Source organism: Macaca thibetana, chromosome 19 (assembly GCF_024542745.1).
Source record: "Macaca thibetana thibetana isolate TM-01 chromosome 19, ASM2454274v1, whole genome shotgun sequence".
Taxonomy (NCBI): Eukaryota; Metazoa; Chordata; class Mammalia; order Primates; family Cercopithecidae; genus Macaca; species Macaca thibetana.
This window is the reverse complement of record NC_065596.1, coordinates 33,059,184-33,083,802: the sequence shown is the minus strand read 5'-3', so window position 1 is coordinate 33,083,802 and position 24,619 is coordinate 33,059,184. Positions and strand designations below refer to the sequence as shown.

Sequence of the window (24,619 nt, the reverse complement as noted above, 5' to 3'; positions counted from 1 at the left end):
TGAACTGAAGTTAATTTAAGTGTGTGTGGATGTGATTTGAAGTATGCAGGAGAGCATTAATGGAGAAGCCCAACATGCTGAAACCCCGTCTCTACTAAAAATAGAAAACAATTAGCCAGGTGTGATCATGCTGGCCTGTAATCCCAGCTACCTGTCTGACTGAGGCAGGAGAACTGCTTGAACCCAGGAGGTGGAGGTTGCAGTGAGCCGACATAGCACCAGTACACTCCAGCCTGGGTGATAGAGCTAGACGCTGTCTGAAAAAACAACAGCAACAGCAAACAAACAATAAAAAAAAGGAGGAGTTCTTCTGTAAATAATCAGGAAGACTAAGCAGCCCCAGAGATAAGATCTTTTGGCATCATTGTCCCTTCTTATGGAGTGATAAAGTAACCTTCCTTGAAGTGTATCAATCCGGAACCAAGTTGCTGCAGCCTGTGCACTGGTCTTGAATGGAAAATGTGGTGATTCTGCTAAAGCTTCTCTGTCTTTCCCTGTGTGTGAAACCTTAACATCTCTGCTTAGGAACGCTGATGCCATTCATTTGAAGTTGATGTTTCCAGGTGGCTATTTCCAAGCTTTGTGTTCAAATAACCTTTGCACTTAATAGTGTATTCTAAATTTTATTATTTACCTCTGACATCAGTTTCTGTCGGATTCTAGGAGCCTCACCAGAGAGGGCACCTGTCGCCATGTTGTAAAACTCACACTTGCCAAAAAGACATGGATTAGGGTTTTCCCCCCTCCCTCATGATGAAGCTATTTAGCTGACACGGATGGTCACCTCCATTACCAAGTAAAGCCAGGAAGAAGTACGTGTGACCCAAGGGTGTTGTCAAGTCCTCTTATCTGAAGACTGATTACTGTTCATCTTGAAAACGTGTACTTAATGGGTTGTACAGAACAGTGAAGTTTCTCTCTTTTCAACCTTATAGCCGTTTGCCTCTATTTCCCCATCACATTTGAGTCTAAGGTTTCTTTATTAATAAAATGGTTTTTATTTCTTTCTCTGTTGTCGTGGAGATAATTACTCATTTGGGGGAAGATTTTTGTTGTTGTTGTTTTCAATTGTATTTTCTCAACGTTTAAATAGTAGAGTATTCCTTAGGCCAGGCAAAGTAGCCCATGCCTGTAATCCCAGCGCTTTGGGAGGCCAAAGCAGGTGGATTACTTGAAGTTCGGAGTTTGAGACCAGCCTGACCAACATGGTGAAAGCCCTCCTCTATCAAAAATACAAAAATTAGATGGGCATGGTTGCGCGCGCCTCTAATACCAGTAATACTGTAATACTCTGGAGGCTGAGGCAGGAGAATCGCTTCAACCTGGGAGGCAGAGGTTGCAGTGAGCAGAGATCACGCCACTTCACTCCAGCCTGGGCGACAGAGGGAGACTCCCTCTCAAAGAAAAAGAAAGGAAAAACGTGAGAAAGAAAAGTAATAGATTTCGTCCACAAATGTGCTGGGACAAATAACGATATCCACACGGAATAGAATAATGTTGGATCCTTATGTCACACCATCAAAAATTTCATTTAAAAAAGTTTAAAAAGAGAGAGAGACAGGGAGAGAGAGGGAGACAAGGAAAGGGGCCCTGCGGGAGGTGGTGTTACTTTGTCGCCCAGGCTGGCCTGGACCCCAGGGCTCAGCTATCCTCCTGTCGCTACTTCCTGAGTAACTGGGACCTCAGGCTCCTGCCTTCGCGCCCGCACCCATGCTGTGTTTAACCAGCAGGTGGTGACCTCACTCCTCCCTGGCCTGAGCACTCCGTCCCGCACCCCAGACGGTGGCTCTAGGGAAGACTCTGAAGCTGAGTACAGGACCGACCCTCCCTACCGTATGAATGGAGAATAGAAAGGAAGAGGATGTCTATTCTGTTCTGTGGGCCATCAGCATGAAATCGTGCATTCTGCCCAGGCAGGGCTTTGCATTTCACATTCTAGTTTGCATCCCCGTTCCAGACAATTCCAGGGCTTTTGAATCATGCCTCAGACTTCCTGGCCGCTCTCGCCTCCAAAACCCCAAACACAGAGGCGCTGGGAGCCAGGATGTGAGACACATAGGTCCGGTCACGGCTCTGCCCTCTGCAGGTTCTAAACTGCAAAGTCTCTCTGCTTCGCGCCCCGCCCCTACCTCGCCCAGGCCACGCCCACCACCTCGCGGGTCCCGCCCAGGCCTGGTTTCTGTCCTGCGCGCGCAGATTCTCGCAAACCTGGAAGCGGATCGCGTGGAGTGACGGTCACACCGCGGCGGTGAGTTTCGCTGTTTTGTATTAAGTCTGCGTTTCCCAGGTCCTCAGCGCTTCTGTCCCTGGGACCTAGGGTCCCCATAGATCTGGAAATTCTCGCCCATCTTCACCCAGAGCAAATTGAGACATCCCCGTGAGAGTCCGGAAGTCGCTTCCTTTTGGGTCTAAAGTCGCCCTGAGGCTGGTCCCATCCACAGTCTTTCTGCTGTAGGGCAATGTATACATTTTCTATCGGGTAGTTTTTTTGTTTGTTTGTTTTGTGTGTGTTTGTTTGTTTGTTTTGCTCAAAACCATTTTCAGACTCCTCCCGCCCCGCGCTTTTTAAAGTCCTCACCCGCGACGTGGATTCCCGCCTTGGACGCCTCCCAACCTTGCCCTTGTCGGCCCCTGAAGCACAGCGCCGCGGCCCCCGTCCCGGGGAGGCTGCGTCCTCTGTCTTGTCCTGGGATCCTGCAGATCCCACCCTTGTCAGGCACCGTCTCCCCCAACCTCCCTCCTCGTGCCGGGCCCTGCTGTTCCCCAGGTCTCTCCTCCGCAGTCACCGCTTCTCCTGAACCCGCGTTGGGGAGCTGCCCGGGGCCTGTCCTGTGACACGGGGTGTTCTTGCCTGCTCAGTTCCAGCTCCTGGAAAATGCGCTCCTCCAGGATGCAGGTGTCTTACTCCAAACCCTCCTGCGATTGTGTGGGCCAAAGGGATCAGGAGACAGAGAGAGGGACTGAGAGAGCAGTAGAAAACCAGAGACAGAAAAGCAGAATGTGAAAGACCCATAACAGATGGCAAAGTAGAGGATGGTGAGGGATTTGCGAAGAGACAGCAAAAGTGAAAATAAACAAGCAGGAGGAGAAAAGCAACTGGAGAAACGTAGAGAAAAGCTAGATGTACAGAGAGATGAAGGACAGCAAGGTAGGGAGGAGGGCAGCAAAGAGGGAGGCTCATCAGAGTGAGGGAGAAGAGGAGGCATTTGGAGCCAGGGCAGACAGAGCAGAGTGGTGCCGGTGGCAAAAAGAACAGAGGGAGAACCACAGCAGGGAGGACACCTGGGGATCTGGAGTTCTAGAGAGTGGGGATGAGGGTATAACAGGGAAGAGGGAATGTAACAGGGAGAGCAGAGGAGGCGCAGAGATGGGAAAAGAGGTGGAAATATATGTGTTGCGGTAAAGTGAAGAATGGAGAGACCAATATGAGAGAAACAGAATTGTTTATTTTAGGTGCACACCGGCTCAGTGGATTCATATCCAAAAAGCTGAGTATTGAACAAAGACAGAGTGGAGTTTTTACAAGTGGCCTTACAAAAGCAATGAATTATACAGTGACAGGCCATGTAATTGATAGCATATCTTGTGATCTTGCATAGCCAGTGACCTTGCAGCTGCATCAAAAGAAAAACAAGAACTGGCTAAATACATTTGTAAAACATCATAATGCTTAAGAAGCCTGGAAAAAGAGTAACAGTAAAATAATTTTTCACTCTTTTTTTTTCTTCAACCTTGCTCTGGAATGTGGGGGTGTCTGGAGCCCATTCGTTTAGACTTGGTTATTCGGACAGTGTTATCCTGTAACCGTCCTTAACCTGAGCTTGCAGAGGAAAACGTATTCTTTTCTTTTTATTTTTAACCCTTGCCTTGCTATATTATGGGCCTTCGCTTTTACTTTTATTGGAGTGAATAAATGCAGTACTTATTATATTTAAATTTCTATCTCATATGGAGATACAAGATGATCAAAAGATTGGGGAAAAGAGCAACAAGACGTTAAATAAGTTGCAAGGATGGAGCAGAAGAGGTGGAAGAGAAGGAATAGAGGGAAGAAGGCGATAAACAGCAGGAGAGGAGAGGGGTACAAAATGAAGAGCAGAATCCTGGGGAAAAATAAAACAGGAGCTAGAGAGAGAAGGGGAGAATGAGAGATATGTACAGAATTAGGGAAGGAAGCAAAGTAATGAAGAAAGAGAGGCTGGGATTCATGCCTGTAATCCCAGAACTTTAGAAGACTGAGGCAGGGGGATTGCTTGAGTCCAGGAGTTCTAGACCAGCCTGGACAACATAGTGAGACCCTTATCACTGCCAAAAAAAAAACTTAATTGGGCATGATGGTGCACACCTGTAATCCCAACTACTCTGGAGACTGAGGGAGGAGAATCACGAGCTCAGGAGGTCCAGGCTGCAGTGAGCCAAAATCATGCCACTGCACTGCAGCCTGATCAACAGAGTGAGACCCTGTCTCAAAAGAAGAGAAGTGGCGGGGGGACTTTGGGATCAGATGAGTAGGTGAGTTTATTGTATATGATTAGTTGTGACATGCTGACTTCTGTGTATATAATCTAAGAACTTAAAACTTGTTTAAATTATAAAAATGAGATTGAGAATTTTAAAACTTCTATCTGTAAGACATGTACATTCTGTAAATCTTGGCATCAGAGCTGAGCTTCCACTTGGAATCCCTATTCAGCCAGAGGGCAGCGACTTACTGAGTTGTGAGTCACTCTCTTCCCTTTTCCCAGGGTGGGGTAGGACGTGGGGCAGTGAAGTAGGACAAAAATCACTTTCTATTATTACAAAATACTTTTAATTAATTAATATTTTGAGACAGGGTCTGGCTCTATCACCCAGGCTAGAGTGCAGTGGCATGATCTCCTCTAACTACAGCCTTGGCCTCCTGGGGTCAAGCAATCCTCCTACCTCAGCCTCCTGAGTAGTTGGGACCACAGGCATTAGCCACCAAGCCCGGCTAGTTTTGTATTTAAAAAAACAAACAAACAAACAAAAAATGGAATTTCACTATGTTTCCCAGGCTGGTCTCAAAATCCTGGGCTCAAAGGATCCTCCTGCTTTGGCCTCCCAAAGTACTGGGATTACAGGGTTGAGACACCGTGCCTGGCCTACATAGTATTTTTTTTTTTTTTTTTTTTGAGTTGGAGTTTTACTCCTGTTGCTCAGGCTGGAGGGCAATGTTGCGATCTCAGCTTACTGCAACCTCTGCTTCCTGGTTTCAAGCGATACTCCTGCCTTAGCCTCCTGAGTAACTGGGATTACAGGCATGCGCCATCACCCCGGGCCAATTTTGTATTTTTAGTAGAGACAGGGTTTCTCTATGTTAGACAGGCTGGTCTCAAACTCCTGACCTCAGGTGATCTGATCACCTCTGCCTCCCAAAGTGCTGGGATTACAGGTGTGAGCCACTGCACCCAACCCATAGTACATTCTAAAATGGACATCAAAGCCAGGTGTGGTATCTCATGCCTGTAATCCCAGCACTTTGGGAGACTGAGGTGAGGGAATCACCTAAGGTCAGGAGTTCAAGAGCAGCCTGGCCAACATGGTGAAATCCCATGTCTATGAAAAATACAAAACTTAGCTCAGCATGGTAGCATGCACCTATAGTTCCAGCTGCTCGGGAGGATGAGGTACAGAATCGCTTGAACCTGGGAGGTAGAGGTTGTAGTGAGCTGAAATCATGCCACTGCACTGCAGCCTGGGCGGCAAAGTGAGGCTCCATCTTAGAAAAACAGACAAAAAAATAAAATAAAAAACAAAAGGGACATCAAAAGTGCTTTTGTTCTCATGGTGTCATAGATTTCCTTTTGTTTTTCTTTCTAGTTCCTCATTTTTTAAATATATAGATATTTTTGCAGTTGGAGTGTGAGAAAAATCTTAGTTTTAAGAATATCTTTTTAATACATAATCACTTCTGAAAGATGCCTTTGTGGCATCCTATAACCAACTCACATCATTCCTTTCTGTACATGTGTATATTTCAGTTATGTTCCCATTGACCTCAGAGTTTGTTAGCTTTTTTTTAAAAAAACAATTTAAAAATAGTTTCGGTTTGAAATTAGTTGCATCTGGTTCAGATCGAGGTCTGCATGCTTTCTAGATTTTATTATTTATTGGAAACCTTTGGTACCTCATACAGAAGTTTTGATTGTTTCAGTGTGTACCCGGTAAAGACGTCGGGGACCTCTTACCTTAACATGAAAATGTAGTTTAACTAGTTAGTCTATTTTTCAGTTTTCTTTCCTTATGTCATTGTTAAAATCTTGAGTTGTAAGCTATTAAGTACATGTTTCCCTCAAGGCCATCTAGTGCATTTGGACAAATGTTGACAGATGGGTCAGTTTGGCATGGAATGCTGTTCCAGAAGCACTCCTGTATTTTTTTTTTGGACAGTTTCACTCTTGTTCCCCAGGCTGGAAGTGCGATGCTGCCATCTCAGCTTGCTGCAACTTTTGCCTCCGGGGTTCAAGTGATTCTCCTGCTTCAGCCTCCCGAGTAGCTGGGATTACAGTTGGCTGCCACCATGCCTGGCTCATTTTTTGTATTTTTAGTAGAAACGAGGTTTCACCATGTTTACCAGGCTGGTGTCAAAATCCTGACCTCAGGCGATCCACCCACCTCGACCTCCCAAAATGCTGGGATTACAGGCGTGAGCCACCGTGCCTGATCACCCACATATTCTTGATTAAAACAATTTGCTTATGTCTTAGTTCTACAGCTGACCTTCTTTCACTGTTTTCAAGGTCAATAGCTATATGTTCACACTTCTGCATTTTATGGATGTTACTGTGATTTTTTTTTATTTATTTATTTTTTGAGACGGAGTCTCGCTGTGTCACCCAGGCTGAAGTGCAGGGGCGTGATCTCGGCTCACTGCAAGCTCCGCCTCCCGGGTTTACACCATTCTCCTGCCTCAGCCTCCGAGTAGGTGGGACTACAGGCGCCCGCCACCATGCCCGGCTAGTTTTTTGTATTTTTTAGTAGAGACGGGGTTTCACCATGTTAGCCAGGATGGTCTCGATCTCCTGACCTCGTGATCCACCCACCTCGGCCTCCCAAAGTGCTGGGATTACAGGCGTGAGCCACCGCGCCCGGCCGTTACTGTGATTTTTTTAAAGGAAGAATTAAATGTCAGGAATTAATGGCATCAGAACCTTGTAAAAGAAGTTTCTTTAGCCCAGGCATGTGAAAGATGCTTCTCTAATTTTCAAGGATAGGGGTGATAAAGACCAACCCTTCCCGTTAGTCCTTCCAGGCCCCCATGTAAGAATTCAGGCACACCTTCTCACTCATCTCAGACCTTCTCAGGATAACTTGGTGAATATGTCCCTGCTCTGAGCCCCAGTGAGCCTCCCTGCAACTTGGCGATGAGGGGCTAGACCAGAAAAGCTCAACCCGAGCGACGCTGACCCCTGAAATGATTGGCAAAATAGAGTGTGTGCCTGGGCGTGGCTTTTCATCTGGGAGAGGGGAGTGCCCAGTTGTAACTAGAATTTTAAATGGGATGCAGTACCCTAAAAATGAAGAAAAGCAGAAGAATGGAAGAAACTGGTGTAGACTCAGACACAGAGACCATCTTCGGGGCCTTTCTCTGTATGAGGATATCACAGCGAAATCTAAAGCAGGTCGTGTCAGTCTCTGGCAGGGAACCCTCCACTGGCTTCCCGTGTTCCCCAGGACAAAAGCCCAACTCCTCACTGTGGCTCCACAGCCCTGTGTCCAGGGCCCCTGCCAGTGTCCAGCCTCCTCCTGGGAGCTTGCCCTCCTCTCCCGACTCCGTCTGCCCCAGTCACAGTTTTTTTAATTTCCTCAAACACCAAAACCTTTTCTGTCTCAGGTCATTGTCCCTGCTCTTACCCTATGTCCCTAAATGATCACCGCATTGTCCCTTTCTCCTCCTTCAGGTCTAGGCTCAGAGCTGTCTCCCATGCCCTCCCACCACCTTCTGAAGTTCCCTCTGCCCATCAGTCTCTATCACGTTACCCAGGTTTTATTATCTCTGCATGAATCATATCAGAAGTGCTTTTTTTTTTTTTTTAAGACAGACTCTCACTTTATTGTCCAAACTGTGAGTGCAGTCTCGTGATCTTGTCTCACTGCAACCTGTCTCCCAGCTTCAAGCGATCCTTGTGCCTCAGCCTCCCAAGTAACTGGGATTACAGGTGTGTGCCACCACACCCGGTTAATTTTTGTATTTGTATTTGTATTTTATTATATTTTATTTCTGAGTCTTACTCTGTCACCCAGGCTGGAGTATAGTGGTGTGATCTTGGCTCGCTACAACCTCCACCACCCGAGTTCAAGCAATTCTCCTGCCTCAGACTCCCGAGTAGCTAGGATTTCAGATGCCCACCAAGCCAGGCTACTTTTTATGTTTTTAGTAGAGACGTGGTTTCACGATGTTGGCCAGGCTGGTCTCGAACTCCTGACCTCAAGTGATCCACCAGCCTCAGCCTCCCAGAGTGCTAGGATTACAGGCATGAGCCCCTGCACCCAGCGTAATTTTTGTATTTTTAGTAGAGATGGGGTTTCACCATATTTGCCTAGATAATCTCAAACTCATGACCTCAGGTGATCCACCTGCCTTGGTCTCCCAGTGTGCTGGGATTACAGACGGGAGTCACTGTGCCCGCCCAGAAACACCCTTCTGCGTGGATTACTTTGTGTGTTGGGTCTCCCTTACTTGAAGGATACACATTTCCCATCTTGGCCACAGGACAACTGCAGCATCTACTCTAGGGTTGTGGTTTAGAGGCTGAGGCATCCTCAGGGAAGACTGAGGGGCTGGGGCAAATGTGAGGATGGTCCCACATTTCATCTGGAAATTTCCACTCTAATTGATCTGAACTTCCTGTGGCTATTTATTTCAGTCAAAATAAGAGGAGAAGGCCTCACTGAGGTCAGAAAAGCCCAACAGACCAGACCTTGTGTCCTCAGCCAATCCCGAGGCATTCCCATTTTTGCCGTCTGTGTCACCGCCTCACTCCAGCTCCCGAGTCTTCCGTGCTCTGCGCATCACCAGGGCCCAGTTTGGCCATTATGGGCAGGGGCTTTGCCACCAGCAGGTGATGTGCTCAGAGGCAGGGTCCTGGGTTCCCTTCAGGAAGAGTGGGGAGAAGATCAGGGTGCTGAAGGGCATGAAGGACACACCCCTACACAACTAGTTCTGTTCTGGAGGAGCTGGAGGCTCCATGACTTCAGGAAAGATTCTTCCAAGGATCAGAGTGCAAACAGCACAGTGAACCGCAACCTGAGGGCCACCTCCTCCTGCCAGGCCAGTGGCGATGACTCTCTACTGGCTTTTCCTTGCCTGTCACAGCACGTGAGCGCACACACACACACACACAGTGCCACACACACACACAGTCTCACACACACACAGTCACAAGGCAGCTGAGGAGCCGAGGGTCAAGTCAAGATGCTATAATGTAAATGTTGGACTGGGCGTGGTGGCTCACCCCTGTAATCCCAGTTACTTGGGAGGCCAAAGATTCACCCCAGTCAGCCTCCCAAATAGCTGGGACCACAGATGCACACCACCATACCTGGCTATTTTTTGTACTTTTCTTAGAGACAGGGTTTCACTGTGTTGCCCAGGTTGGTCTCAAACTCCTGGGCTCATATGATCTACCCATGTCAGCCTCCCAAAGTGCTGGGATTACAGGGGTGAGTCACCACACCCAGCCCATCCTGCAAATTCCTAGAGAAAAAAACCAATGCCAGTCTGTTAACCCTTCCAGGCCATCACATGGGAATGAGCCACACCTCCTTCCCACTCAACTCAGAGCTTCTCAGGATAACTTGGTGAAATGTCTCCTGCTCTGAACCTCAGTGACTGCACCTGTAATATACGGGTGACAAATAAGACCAGAAAAGCTCAGTCAGAGTGACACTGGCCCCTGAAATGATTGACCAAATAGTTTGTGGCTTTTTCTATAGGACAGGGTAATGCTCAGGTGTAATATGAATTTTAAATAAATTACTGTTCTCCAAAAATGTAAAAAACACAAGTACCAGAATGGAAAAAACAGGGAATTAGACTCAAATCATCTTGAACCTCTCCTTGTCTCTGTCCACACCCACTGCCCTTCTATACCATGTCATTTCACAACTTTAACCCACCTACACAACTCCATGTCCCCTGCAGGCCCTCTCCCCTGAGCTCTACAATCCTGTGTCCCGTTGTCTCCTCAGCTCTCTGCTGGGACATCAAACAGGCATCTCCACATTCACATTTCCGTAGGTGATTTCCTAAACCCCCAAACACATTCCCCTGCAGTCCTGTACATCTCAGATGAGGGTGACTGTGTACTTCCAGGGACTTAGCCAAATTTGACAGCATGTATTTTAAATATGGGAAATGAATTCCGTTATTTGTAAATGTTGTAATTTATAACGTAAAGAGAAAGTTGCGTGTATACATGAAAGGAGTGAGAAAATACATCATTTCCAAAATTCTTTTGAAGTGTGGGAGAAAAATATTTCAAGACCTCATCCCTATGGATCTGTGCTCCCAGGACCCCTCTGACCTCACCTCCTGCATGCGTCTTCCTGGCTCCCTCTGCTCCAGCCACGCAGGCCTCTTTCCTTTTTCTGGGGCTGAGGTTGCTCCTGTCTCAGGGCCTTCACCTGTGCTGTCCCTCTGCCTAGGATTCTCTGTCCCATCAGCTGCAAGTGACAAGCAGCCTTTCTTCCCTAAGTCTTTGTTCTGACATCACTTTCTCTATGGAAACCTTTGTGATCTCCCCAACCCCCCATTTGACATGGCAGCCCCACCTTCACCCCCACCTCTGGTCCATGTTGCCTGTTCTGTGTGATTCTTTTTGCTCCTTCGCTGTTCACTGGATCCTGGTGGGAACAAGTCCCCAAGGGGAGAGCAGAGCCAGAAGGTGGGGCTGTGCTGGGCTGGCGCCCTCTGAGTGGAGCTCAACCCTGACTTTACATTGGGGTTCTCAGGCATTCTGCAAATACATCTTTTATGCTGTTCTGTCAAAGATTGCTATTATCATAGGATGGGACTCATGCTCACTAATACTTACAATGGCACTGGTGATTCTCATCTGTGTCTATTGTATTGAACGTATTGAACGTCAGGGCACTTTCCTCCATGTTGAGATCTGAGATCGGCCTGTGATCCACAGGGAGGTGAGGGGGGTGCAGTGGTTCACCCCTGTAATCCCAGCTCTTCAGGAGGCTGGGGTGGGCAGATATCGAGGTCAAGAGATCGAGACTATCCTGGCCAACACAAAATTAGCTGTGTGTGGTGGCACATGGCTGGAATCCCAGCTAGTCGGGACACTGAGGCAGGAGAATCTCTTGAACTGGGGAGGCGGAGATTGCAGTGAGATGAGATCATGTCACTGAACCCCATCATGGTGACAGAGCTGGACTCCATCTCAAAAAAAAAAAATTAAATATCATATTTTTTTTCTCACACAGGATTAATTTCCAAAGACTCATGTTACATGAGGAAGCCACCAAGAAGAGCAAAGAAAAGGATCCAGGGATGGCTCTTCCTCAGGTGAGTGATATTCCTCGGTGGATTCTGCTGTCTCTTTCCTTTCTGAAATGCCAGGTATTGTGGTAGCCAGTCTTCTGTGAGTCTGAAGCGTCCTGCCTCACACGTTTGCTCGCACTCACCCATGCCTTTTCTCATTCCCTCTCATCTTAAATTCCATCTCCCTTTATTGCCCAGCCTGGAGTTCACTGGAGCACTCTGGGCTCACTGTAACCTCCACCTCCCAGGTTCAAGAGATTCTCAGGCCTCAGCCTCCCAAGTAGCTGGGATTACAGGCGTCCACCATCACATTGGGCTAATTTTGTATTTTTAATAGAGACAGGATTTCACCATGCTGTCCAGGCTGGCCTCAAACTCCTGACTTCACATAATCTCCTTGACAGTTTTTCACTGTTACCAAGAATAACACACTGGCTGCCTGTGGACATGGTGACTTCACTGCAGATATCTGGAGCTTTCCTACAAGTTGGGGTATTGAAAAGCTGATTGCAGGCCAGGCGCGGTGGCTCATGCCTGTAATCCCAGCACTTTGGGAGGCTAAGGCGAGTGGATCACGAGGTCAGGAGATCGAGACCACCCTGGCTAACATGCTGAAACCCCGTCTCTACTAAAAATACAAAAAAATTAGCCGGGCGTGGTGGCGGGCGCCTGTCATCCCAGCTTCTTGGGAGGCTGAGGAAGGAGAATGGTGTGAACCCGGGAACCAGAGCTTGTAGTGAGCGGAGATTGCACCACAGCACTCCAGCCTGGGTGACAGAGCAAGACTCCGTCTCAAAAAGAAAAAAAGAAAAGAAAAGCCGATTGCTTCTTCTTGGAGTTGTCATTTCCTCTTTTAGATGTGGGAAGATTCCATCCCTGCCCCCAGCTGCAGAGGTGCCCTCTCTGACTAAGAACATGGGAAATTTCCCACGCATTAAGCAAAGCTTACTACTGTGGTCTTATCACTATGATTCTTACCACCATGGTCTTACCACCTCAATTCTCCTGCCTCAGCCTCCCGAGTAGCTGGGATTACAGTCGCACACCACCACACCTGGCTAATTTTTTGTATTTTTAGTAGAGATGGGTTTCACTATGTTGGCCAGACTGGTCTCAAACTCCTGACCTCATAATCTGCCCGCCTCAGCCTCCCAAAGTTGTGGGATTAGAGGCGTGAGCCACCGCCCGCCCAGCCGAGAACTATCTTGATAATATTACAGGGGCTCCCTCTTGACAGTGACAGTTAGCTCTTCTTTTGGCTGTTGTTAGGATTCTCTATCTCTGAATTTTGACAGTTTTATTATGATGTTGTCTGTTGTAGGTCTCTTAGATTTATCCTAGTTGGATATTCTTAAGGTATTGAATTTGTTTCTTTTGCCTTCTGAAATTAGAAATTTTTGGCCATTATGCCTTGCAACAAGCTTTTCTATTCCTTTGTTCCTCTCACTCACTTCTGTGACTTCTGGTACTCTTTTTTTTTTTTTTTTGAGATGGAGTCTTGCTCTGTTGAGGTATTGCTCCTCACAAGACAGCATTAGCTGCGGGGGTCTGCGTGCCGACCCTGACCTAAACCATGTATGAATAAAACATACACTGACACACAGATAATTCTGTTTGGCTAGTTCTGCTGTGTTTCCCGACCACTAGCCTTAAGCAACTGTCTTAACGCTTTTATATGCTGTTTCCAACTTTCCCCAGAACGTGGTAACCTAGAGTGGGCACCAGTGACTTGCTGATTACTCACTGACTTGACCACATGGTCCTTCTTTGCCTTCGTTTTCGGGGGTCGCGTTCCTCACGCTTCCATCACAGCTTTCCTCTTGAGGGCGGTCCTCACCCTTCCTTTGCAGGTTGCCTCAGGAGGGGCTTGAACTGCTGGGGGTCTGTTTCTGCAGATCCCTGACTTTCCTCACACGGGGCACCAACTGAGGTATTGCTCCTCACAACAGGGCATTAGCTGCAGGGGTCTGCCCACAGTCCCTGGTCCAGACGGATGAGTGAAACGTACACCGACACACAGACAGACACTCTGCTTTGCCAGTCCTGCTGGGTGCCCAGTTGCCTGCACACCAAGAGAGGTTTGTCACTGCAGCGGCCCTGAGCAGCTCACACTCCAGGCATTTATGTAGCATTGAATTAACAACAGAAGTTTGAGTAAACACACTTGAGGATAATTAACATGGTTAAGAGAGTGGTTTTATGAATGATTAAAGCCCAGGTACTGTGGTCTAAAGTAAATACCATTAAGGGACAATTTCCCTGGTCAGCCTCCCCCTAGAGTGCCATGTGGCTCAAAGGTTAGTTACTGGAGGCAGGGTAAACAGACACAACTGGGGAAGCCTCTGTTGTCCCTAGTATTTACCCTATGACCTAATGCTGTAAGGTAAGAGCCGGCTGCCTTCAGCCTGTTCAATTACTACAAGCTATGTAACCTTTTGGCCTTCCAAAAGGTTTGTGACTATTCCCTATAACTTTCCCTAATATTTCCCTTTAATATTTCTGCCCCTATCTTGAGTAAATCCCAACACTGTTGCCCAGGCTGGAGTGCAGTGGTGTGATCTCACCTCACTCCAGCCTCTGCTTCTGGATTCAAGCAATTCTCTCACCTCAGCCTCCCAAGTGGCTGAGATTACAGGTGCACACCACCACACCTGGCTGATTGTTGTATTTTCAGTAGAGATGAAATTTCACCATGTTGGCCAGGCCGGTCTTGAACGCCTGACCTCAGGTGATTCCCACACCTGGGCCTCCCAAAGTGCTGGAATTACAGGCGTGAGCCACAATCTGGCCTGGGACTTTCCTAATGTGTTAGGATGGTGTCCTTGCTGGTGTCCTGTTAGTCTGTTTAGACTCCCTTCATTTTTCTTTATTCTTTGTTGTTGTTGTTTCTTTTCCTATTCACTACTTTTTTTTTTTTTTTTTTGAGATGGAGTTTCACTCTGGTTGCTGAGGATGGAGTACAAGGTCACAAACTCGGCTCATTTTAACATCCACTTTCATGGTTAAAGCAATTCTCCTGCCTTAGCCTTTTGAATAGCTGGGATTACGGGCATGTACCACCATGCCCAGCTAATTTTGTATTTTTAGTAGAGACAGGGTTTCTCTATGTTGGTCAGACTGGTCTTGAGCTACTGACCTCAGGTGATCCATCCGCCTCGGCCTCCCAAAGTGCTGGGATTACAGGCATGAGCCACCAAGCCTGGCCTTTCTTTTTTTTTTTTTTTTTTGGAGACAGAGTTTTGCTCTTATTGCCCAGGCTGGAGTGCAATGATGCAATCTCGGCTCACCGCAACCTCCACCTCCCAGGTTCAAGCGATTCTCCTGCCTTAGCCTCCCAAGTAGCTGGGATTACAGGCATGCACCATCACACCCAGCTAATTTTGTATTTGTAGTAGAGATGGGGTTTCTCCATGTTGGTCAGGCTGGTCTTGAACTCCTGACCTTGGGTGATCTGCCTGCCTCGGCGTCCCAAAGTGCTAGGATTACAGGCATGAGCCATCACACCTGGCCCACGCCTGGCCTTTTTTAAAAAATTATTTTATTATTTTCTTTTGAGACAGTCTCACTCTGTCATCCAGGCTGGAGTGCAGTGGGAAGCCCACCACTACACCCTGCTAATCTTTGTATTTTTAGTGGAGACAAAGTTTTATCATATTGGCCAGGCTGGTCTCCGAACTCCTGACCTCATGTGATCCACCCTCCTCAGCCTCCCAAAGTCCTGATGTGAGCCACCTCACCCATCCCCTCTTCACTAATTTTTAATTTACATAATGAATTCTGATTTTGATCCCATGTATTGAGTTTTTCTATTTAGTTACTGTATTTTTAGCCTGAGAGTTTCTCTGTAGTTCTTCATAATTTCTGTATGTTGGTTGACCTCATTTTCTTCATGCATTGCTTTCATGATTTCTTGAAGCTGTCGCTTAATTCAATGAGCTTCAGACTTTTTGGGGGGTGGGGGTGACAGGGTCTGACTGTGTCCCCCAGACTGGAGTGCAGTGGTGCAATCTTGGTTCGCTTCAACCTCTGCTCTCCAGGCTCAAGCAATCCACCCACCTCAGCCTGGTGAGTAGCTATGGATGTGTCCTCTCCAGGTTTTTCCTTATAATGTCCGGACTGAAGTTAATTTAAGTGTGTGTAGATGTGATTTTAAATGTGTCCTGGAAAGCATTAATGGAGAAGTCCATGATTTTTTTGAGACAGAGTCTCACTCTGTCGATAGGCTGGTGTGAAGTGGCACTATCTCAGCTCACTGCAACCTCAGCCTCCCGAGTTCAAGTGATTCTCCTGCCTCAGCCTCCTGAGTAGCTGGGATTACAGGTGCATGCCACCACACCAAGCTAATTTTTGTATTTTTAATAGAGTCGGGGTTTCAGCATGTTGGCTCAGATGGTCTTAATCTCTTGACCTCGTGATCCACACGCCTCAGCCTCCAGAAGTGTCAGGATTGTAGATGTGAACCACCATGCCCAGCCAAGCCCATGGTTTTTGTAGAAAACACATTATTTGCAGTATATATTTACATATATTTTTATTTTGAGAAAGACTCACTCTGTTGCCCTGGCTGGAGTGCAGTGCTATGATCTCAGCTTATTGCAACGTCTGCCTCCAGAGTTCAAGCAATTCCCCTGCCCCAGCTTCCCAAATAGCTGGGATTACAGGCGGTTCCCCCACCATGCCCAGCTAATTTTTCTATTTTTAGTAGCTATGGGGTTTCATCATGTTGCCCAGGTTGGTCTCAAACTCCTGACCTTAAGTGATCCACCTACCTTGGTATCCCAAAGTGACAGGGTTACAGGTGTGAGCCCCCATGCCTGGCCATATACATATATATTTTGTTTGTTTGTTTGTTTGTTTGTTTGAGATGGAGTCTCACTCTGCAGTCTAAGCTGAAGTACAGTGGTACAATCTCAGCTCACTGCAACCTTCACCTCTGGAGCTCAAGCGATTCTCCTGCCTCAGCCTCCCAAATAGCTGGGACTAGAGGCGTGCACAAGCACACCCAGTTAATTTTTTTGTATTTTTAGTAGAGACTTGGTTTCACCATGTTGCCCTGGGTGGTTCGAACTCCTGAGCTCAGTTGATCCACTCACCTCGGCCTCCGAAACTGCTGGGATTTCAGGTGTGAGCCACCGCACCCTGGACACACACACACACACACACACACACACACATATATTTTTTGAGACAGGGTCTCGCCCTGTCTCCCAGACTGGAGTGCAGTGGTATGATCTCGGCTCACTGCAAGCTCCGTCTCCCGGGTTCACGCCATTCTCCTGCCTCAGCCTTCTGAGTAGCTGGGACTACAGGTGCCCGCCACCACGCCCGGCTAATTTTTTGTATTTTTAGTAGAGATGGGGTTTCACTGAGTTAGCCAGGATCCTGGACATGTGTTTTTTATATTTTCCATAAAACTGAGACTTCCACAGTGAGTTAGATTTTAAAATCTATAATGGGAAAGTACAATAAAACACAACTGTACAGAAAAAACTGTTCAAAAATACCTTAGCGGCCGGGCGCGGTGGCTCAAGCCTGTAATCCCAGCACTTTGGGAGGCCGAGATGGGCGGATCACGAGGTCAGGAGATCGAGACCATCCTGGCTAACACGGTGAAACCCCGTCTCTACTAAGAAATACAAAAAATAGCCGGGCGAGGTGGCAGCGCCTGTAGTCCCAGCTACTCGGGAGGCTGAGGCAGGAGAATGGCGTGAACCCGGGAGGCGGAGCTTGCAGTGAGCTGAGATCCGGCCACTGCACTCCAGCCTGGGCTACAGAGCGAGACTCCGTCTCAAAAAAAAAAAAAAAAAAAAAAAAATACCTTAGCGTGGGTTTGTCAGAACACAGTCTTGGATCAAATCAATGCTTATTTTCTCTTTTCTCATTTTCTGTGAAGGTGATAACTCCTCCATAATGTTTTGTGGAAATGTGTGTTTCATTTTAGGGACACTTGACTTTCAGGGATGTGGCTATAGAATTCTCTTTGGCGGAGTGGAAATGCCTGAACCCTGCGCAGAGGGCTTTATACAGGGAAGTGATGTTGGAGAACTACAGGAACCTGGAGTCTGTGGGTGAGGAAAATGTGTCTCCACACGTGAGGAATCTGCCTTTGTCTTTCTTGGCTCTTCCTGATTTAGTATTCTCTTTTGAGATTTTGTGATACATGCTTTTGATGTACATGTCATTCTTTTCTGCAGTGATGACCCTCCTATCTGTCATGGGTAGCTTCTTAGAGACTCTCCTATGGAGTGGTTTTACATAAAAACAGAACACTGGTTTTTTTTTTTTTTTTTTTTGAGACGGAGTCTCGCTCTGTCGCCCAGGCTGGAGTGCAGTGGCCGGATCTCAGCTCACTGCAAGCTCCGCCTCCTGGGTTCATGCCATTCTCCTGCCTCAGCCTCCCGAGTAGCTGGGACGACAGGCGCCCGCCACCTCGCCCGGCTAGTTTTTTGTATTTTTTTAGTAGAGACGGGGTTTCACCATGTTAGCCAGGATGGTCTCGATCTCCTGATCTCGTGATCCGCCCGTCTCGGCCTCCCAAAGTGCTGGAATTACAGGCTTGAACCACCGCTCCCGGCCCAGAACACTTATTAACACTCTGACTAATACAATTGAATATCATCCTGCTCTAGGCAGAGATGTCCCTGGAAGCCCTGAGCAGAATTGTCAGCATGGCCCAGGATATGAGATTGAAAGCATGACACTGACACTGACTGACAAGTGTTTCCAGCTGTGGTTCTGGTTTTGTTTTGTTTTGTTTTTTTTGAGACAGAGTCTCCCTCTGTTGCTCAGGCTGTAGTGCACTGTTGTGATCTCAGCTCATGACAACCTCCACCTCCTGCATTCAAGCAATTCTCATACCTCAGTCTCCCAACCTAACGGGAATTACAGATGCAAGCCACGATACCTTGCGAATTTTTGTATTTTTGTTAGAGATAGGGTATCACCATGTTGACCAGGCTGGTCTCAAATTTCTGGTCTCAAGCAATCTGCCCACCTCAGCCTCCAGCCAAGTGTTGGGATTACAAACCTGAGCCACCATGCTTGGTCTTTCATTCTGGTTTTAAAGGAGCATCACAGAAGCATCTCTCCCTGGTACTGTGACAGTGATCATCACATAAACTAATGATCAGCTTCTCTAAGCAGCAGTCACTGCTGTAGAAGTTCCTCCTAGGGAGGACATGATTCAGGCTTACTGCCTCATGTATATGAGGCTCTTGACTGAACTGTTTTTGTTTGACATGGAATTTTGCTCTTGTTACCCAGGCTGGAGTGCAATGATGTGATCTCTGCTCACTACAACCTCTGCCTCCCAGGTTTAAGAAATTCTCCTGCTTCAGCCTCCTGAGTAGCTGGGATTACAGGCACCCACCACCATACCTGGCTAATTTTTGTGTTTTTAGTAGAGAGAGGGTATTCTTAAACTTTGAAGATCATATTTGGAAAGTTTAAAATAAGTATTGCTTTTTGTGTAATATTAACATTTCAATATTAACCTTTATTTACCATATGTACTTAATTGGAAACCTATTGGTTTTTCTATTTTTTAGACAGCTCTTTTAAAACCATGATGGAGTACTCATCAACAGGGCAAGGCAATACAGAAGTGTTACACACTGGGATGTTGGAAAGACATGAAAGTCATCACATTGGAGATTTTTGCTTCCCAGAAATCAAGAAAGATATTCATGACTTTGAGTTTCAGTGGCAAGAAATTAAAAGAAAGGTCCATGAAGCACCCATGACAAAAATCAAAAAGTTGACAGGTAGTACAGACCGACATAATCAAAGACATGCTGGAAACAAGCCTATTAAAGATCAGCTTGGATCAAGCTTTCATTCACATCTGCCTGAACTGCACGTATTTCAGACTGTAGGGAAAATTGATAATCAAGTAGAGAAGTCTATCAACAATGCTTCCTTGGTTTCAACATCCCAAAGAATTTCCAGTAGGCTTAAAACCCATATTTCTAATAGGTATGGGAAGAATTTTCTCCATTCTTCATTATTCACACAAATACAGGAAGTACACATGAGAGAAAAACCTTTCCGATGTAATGAGTGTGGCAAAGCCTTTAATTATAGCTCACATTTAAGGAGACATCACATAACCCATTCAGGAGAGAAACAACATAAATGTGATGTATGTGGCAAAGTCTTTCATCAAAAGCAATACCTTGCATGGCACCATAGAGTCCATACTGGAGAAAAACCTTACAAGTGTAATGAGTGTTGCAAGACCTTCGGTCACAAGTCATCTCTTACACGCCATCATAGACTTCATACTGGAGAGAAACCTTACAAATGTAATGAGTGTGGTAAGACCTTCAGTCAGACATCATCCCTTGTAGGCCATCGTAGACGTCATACTGGAGAGAAACCTTACAAATGTGAAGAATGTGACAAAGTTTACAGTTGCAGATCACAACTTGAAACACATAGGCGAATTCATACAGGAGAGAAACCATACAAATGTAAGGTTTGTGACAAAGCTTTTAGGCATAATTCATGCCTTTCACGCCATAACAGAGTTCATACTGAAGAGAAACCTTACACATGCAATGAATGTGGCAAGGTTTTCCGGCGTGATTCATACCTTGCACAACATCAGAGAGTTCATACTGGAGAGAAACCTTACACATGTAATGAATGTGGTAAGGTTTTTAATCAAAAAGCACACCTTGCATGTCATTATCGACTTCATACTGGAGAGAAACCTTACAAGTGTAATGAGTGTGGCAAGACCTTCAGTCAGAAGTCATCCCTTGTAGGCCATCGTAGACTTCATACTGGAGAGAAACCTTACAACTGTCATGAGTGTGGCAAGACCTTTGCTCGAAATTCATCCCTTGTAATTCATAAGGCAATTCATACTGGAGAGAAACCTTACAAGTGTAATGAATGTGGCAAGGTTTTTAATCAACAATCAAACCTTGCACAACATCAGAGAGTTCATACTGGAGAGAAACCTTACAAGTGTAATGAGTGTGGCAAGACCTTCAGTCATATGTCATCCTCTGTATACCATCATAGACTTCATAATGGGGAGAAACCTTACAAGTGTAATGAGTGTGGCAAGACCTTCAGTCATATGTCATCCTTTGTATGTCATCATAGACTTCATACTGGAGAAAAACCTTATAAGTGCAATGAGTGTGGCAAAGCCTTTAGTGGGCAGTCATCACTTACTCATCATCAAGCAATCCACAGTATAGGCAAACTTTACAAATGTAATGATTCTCACAAAGTCCTCAGTAATGCTACTATCATTTGCAAATCATTAGAGAATTCATAATGAAGAGAGATCTTACAAGTGTAGTAAATGTGGCAGAGTTTTCAGACATCGTTCATAGCTTGTAGTTCATTGGCGAACTCATACTGGAGAGAAACCTTACAGATGTCATGATTGTGCAAGGTGTTCAGTCAAGCTTCATCTTATGCAAAACAAGAGAATTCATACAGGAGAGAAACCTTACAACTGTGATAATTGTGGCAAAGTCTTTTTTTTTCTTTTTTTTCTTTTTGAGATGAAGTCTTACTCTTTCTCCCAGGCTGGGGTGCAGTGGCACAATCTCAGTTCACTGCAACCTCCGCCTCCCAGGTTCATACGATTCTCCTTCCTAGCCTCCCGAGTAGCTGGGACTGCAAGCATGTTCCACTAAGCCTGGCTAATTTTTGTTTTTAGTAGAGACAGGGTTTCACCATGTTGGCCTGGCTGCTTTCAACTCTTGACCTTGTGATCTGCCCACTTTGGCCTCCCAAAGTGCTGGGATTACAGGCACGAGCCACCGCGCCCAATGTGGCAAAGTCTTTACATTCACACCACATTAGACATCAGAGAATCTATACTGGACAGAAATCTTACAAATGTCATAGGTGAGGCAAGGTCTTTAGTCTGAGGTCTCTCCTTGCAGAACAGCAGGAAATTCATTTTTGAGATAATTGCAGTGGCGTGATCTCGGCTCATTGCAAGCTATGCCTCCTGGGTTCACACCATTCTCCAGCCTCAGCCTCCCGGGCAGCTGGAACTACAGGTGCCCGCCACCATGCCTGGCTAATTTTTTGTATTTTTAGTAGAGACAGGGTTTCACTGTGTTAGCCAGGATGGTCTCGATCTCCTGACCTCGTGATCTGTCCGCCTCGGCTTCCCAAAGTGCTGGAATTAAAGGCATGAGCCACTGCGCCCAGCCATCAGTGTATTTCTTGAATGTATTTGATTGATGTCTAATGCCTCCCTAAACAGCCTAAGAACAAGCTGTTCCCCATTACCTTGACACACGTTCTCAGGACCTCCTGATGGTCATTCATATTTAGCTCAGAATAAATCTCTAAAGATATTTTACAGAGTTTGACTCTTTTCCATGATAAGAATAACTCATTTTAAGTGCAGCATGAAATAACAAATATAAGGAACACTTGGGCAATTTATATGCACTGTTTAAATGTCAGTGCCTTTTTTTTTTTTTTTTTTTTAATTACTTTTTTTCTTATTGACATGGAGGAGGGAGCTCTGGGGTAGAGGGTCTTACTTTGTCACCCAGGTTGGCCTGGACCTCCGGGCTCCGCGATCCTCCTGCTCCTGCTTCCTGAGTAGCTGGGACCCCAGACTCCCGCCACCCTGCCTGCATCCCTGCTGCGTTTAAGCAGCAGGTGGTGACCTCACTCCTCCCTGACCTGAGCCCTCCCCTTTGCACCCCAGGCGGTGGCCCTAGGGAAGTCTCAGGAGCTGAGCACAGGGTGGACTCTCCCACTCCAGTGAATGGAGAATTGAAAGGGAGAGGATTTCTCTCTTGTTCTGTGGGCCGTCAGCATGAAGTTGTAGGTTTCGCTCAGGCAGGGCTTTGCATTTCGCATTCTAGTTTGCATTTCTGCCCTAGACAACATCGAGGCTTTGGAATTAAATTGCTAAAATTAATTTCATTAGCAAGGAACTTTCCCGTGTCCAATTACCGCCCCACGTCGACTTCTCAGAGAGGTACTATTTCCCTGACTGCTGAGCTGCTTCAGCCTCACTGGCGGGTTTTGCCTCCAAAACCCGGAAAACAGAGGCGCCCAGAGCGAGAGGGAGGGAAGCTCCCCCTCCTTCCCGCCCCCGCAGACCCCTCACAGTCCAGGACTCTTGTCCCTCGCGCCAGGTCACCTGTCCTGGGCGCCCCGCCCCTGCCTCGCTCAGACCCAGTCCACCTCTTCGAGTCTGTTCCCGGCCTCACCGAGGCCCCGCCCACCTCCTGGGTGTCCCGCCCAGGCCTGGCTTCTGTCCTTTTCTGATTGGCTCAGACCCGGAAGCAGATAGCGTGTACTGAAGGTTGCGCGGCAGTCTGTGCGCTTCCCAGTTCTCTGGTGCTGCTTTACCGGGGACATGGGGTCCCCACAGACCTGGAAATTTCAGCCCCTCTTTCTAAACCCAGAGCAAATTGAGACGTCCGGCTGAGAGTCCGTGAGTGGCTTCCTTTTGAGTTTAAAGTCGCCCTGACGCCGGTCCCGTCCCCGGTCTTTCTGCAGTATTGTGCAGCCACCTCATGTCGCGAAACTTTCCTTCACAAAACGCTTCCCGATCCGTCCTCCCACCTCGCGCTGTTTCAAGTCCTCACCCGCGAGCTGGATTCTCGCCCTGGGCGCCTAGTAGCCTCGCTGTTACGTCGGCCTATGGAGCGCAGCGCCGCAGCCCCAATCCCCAGGAGGCCGAGTCCTCTGCCTGATCCTGGGATCTTGCAGACCCCACCCCTGTCCGAAGGCGCCGTCGCCCCCCACCTCCCTCCTCCTGCCGGGCCCAGCTTCTCCCCAGTTCCAATCCCTGGAAAACGTGCTCTTCCTGGAGGCAGCCCTCTTCTCCATCCTCTTATTCCATCAGGAAAGCACTCCAGAGCGGGGAGTGGGTCTGAGCGAGCATCTCCAGGGCCCCGTTTACAAAGTTTTGCGGGGTTAAAGTATTTCTTTTGAGGTCCCTATGGGCTATTCCTTATCTGGATGAAGGATTTGGCCTTTGGCCAGTGAAATGCTGAGGTGAACGGGCCCGAGGCCAGAGCAGATGGGTGCCCTATGCAGATGAAGGTATGGCCGGCGCTTGAAACTTCCACCGCCTGGGTTCAAGCAATTCTTCTGCCTCAGCCTCCTGAGTAGCTGGAATTACAGGCATGTGACACCACAACCAGCTAATTTTTGTATTTTTAGTAAAGATGGGGTTTCACCATCTTGGTCTGGCTAGTCTTGAAATCCTGACCTTGTGATCCACCCGCCTCAGCCTCCCAAAGTGCTGGGATTACAGGCGTGCACTACCATGCCCAGCCTAATTATTATTAAATATATTGTTATATTTAAACATCACATGATATATATATTTGTTTTGTGGTAACACTCCAAGCAAAGCTGCAGCTTAGGCCCTTGGCCATAAGGCATTTCCTTTCCCTGTCACGTCCTCCACCCTCCTTCCAACCTCACTGGGGAGCCGCTACCGTCAGTTCCGTGTTAGGTGTCAGAGCAAGCCTTGTACACATGTATTTCTGCATAGTTATGAGACTTTAGGAAAAATTCTGCAGTAAATTAAAATTTTTTATATATATATATTTTTTACTTTAGGTTTGGGGCTACCTGTGAATGAATGGGGTTTGTCATACAGATTATTTCATCATTTAGATATTAAACCCAGTACCCAATAGTTATTTTTTATTTACTTTTTTTTTTGAGACAGAGTTTGGCTCTTCTTGCCCAGGCTGGAGTATAATGGCATGATCTCTGCTCACTGCAACCTCCGCCTCCTGGGTTCAAATGATTCTTCTGCATCAGCCTTCTGAGTAGCTGGGATTACAGGTGTCCACCAGGACATGTGGCTAATTTTTTGCATTTTTAGTAGAGGCAGGGTTTCACCATATTGGCCAGGCTGGTCTTGAAGTCCTGACCTCAGGTGATCCACCTGCCTCGGCCTCTCAAAGTGCTGGGATTAGAGCAATGTATCCCCTTACCTAGCTGAATTTTAGTTTCTGATCTTTCACTGTGGCCATTGTCATCTCTGAAAACATCACTTATGCTCTGTCTCATCTGGATACTGAATGTCACTTGGTGTGTCAATAAAATATTCTAACATTGCTTTTTTTGTTTTGTTTTGTTTTT

General features: G+C 46.9%; 1 protein-coding gene and 1 long non-coding RNA gene across 6 annotated transcripts in view; one reads left to right on the top strand and one right to left on the bottom strand.

The window, feature by feature from the left end:
- Positions 1 to 24,619, top strand: part of LOC126943021 (zinc finger protein 611) — a 165,042-nt gene that overhangs the window by 88,340 nt on the left and 52,083 nt on the right. For 2 of the 5 annotated variants that reach the window (XM_050771283.1, XM_050771291.1), the window contains exons 1-2: positions 10,710 to 10,907; positions 11,458 to 11,539. The exons of 1 other annotated variant lie outside the window; for it this stretch is intronic. In XM_050771283.1, the coding sequence (XP_050627240.1) occupies positions 10,744 to 10,907; positions 11,458 to 11,539 (246 nt within the window). In that variant the 5' untranslated portion in view covers positions 10,710 to 10,743. Of the gene's footprint in view, positions 1 to 2,210; positions 2,249 to 10,676; positions 10,908 to 11,457; positions 11,540 to 17,456; positions 17,584 to 19,062; positions 21,377 to 24,619 lie in introns of those variants that run through there. 2 more of the 5 variants (XM_050771282.1, XM_050771286.1) reach the window with 2 other exon arrangements.
- LOC126943081 (uncharacterized) lies at positions 3,172 to 10,629 on the bottom strand. Its single transcript, XR_007721694.1, has 4 exons — positions 10,553 to 10,629; positions 9,784 to 9,859; positions 8,943 to 9,115; positions 3,172 to 3,614 (listed from the first exon to the last, which is right to left on the bottom strand). It is a non-coding gene; the product is annotated as an uncharacterized LOC126943081 (long non-coding RNA).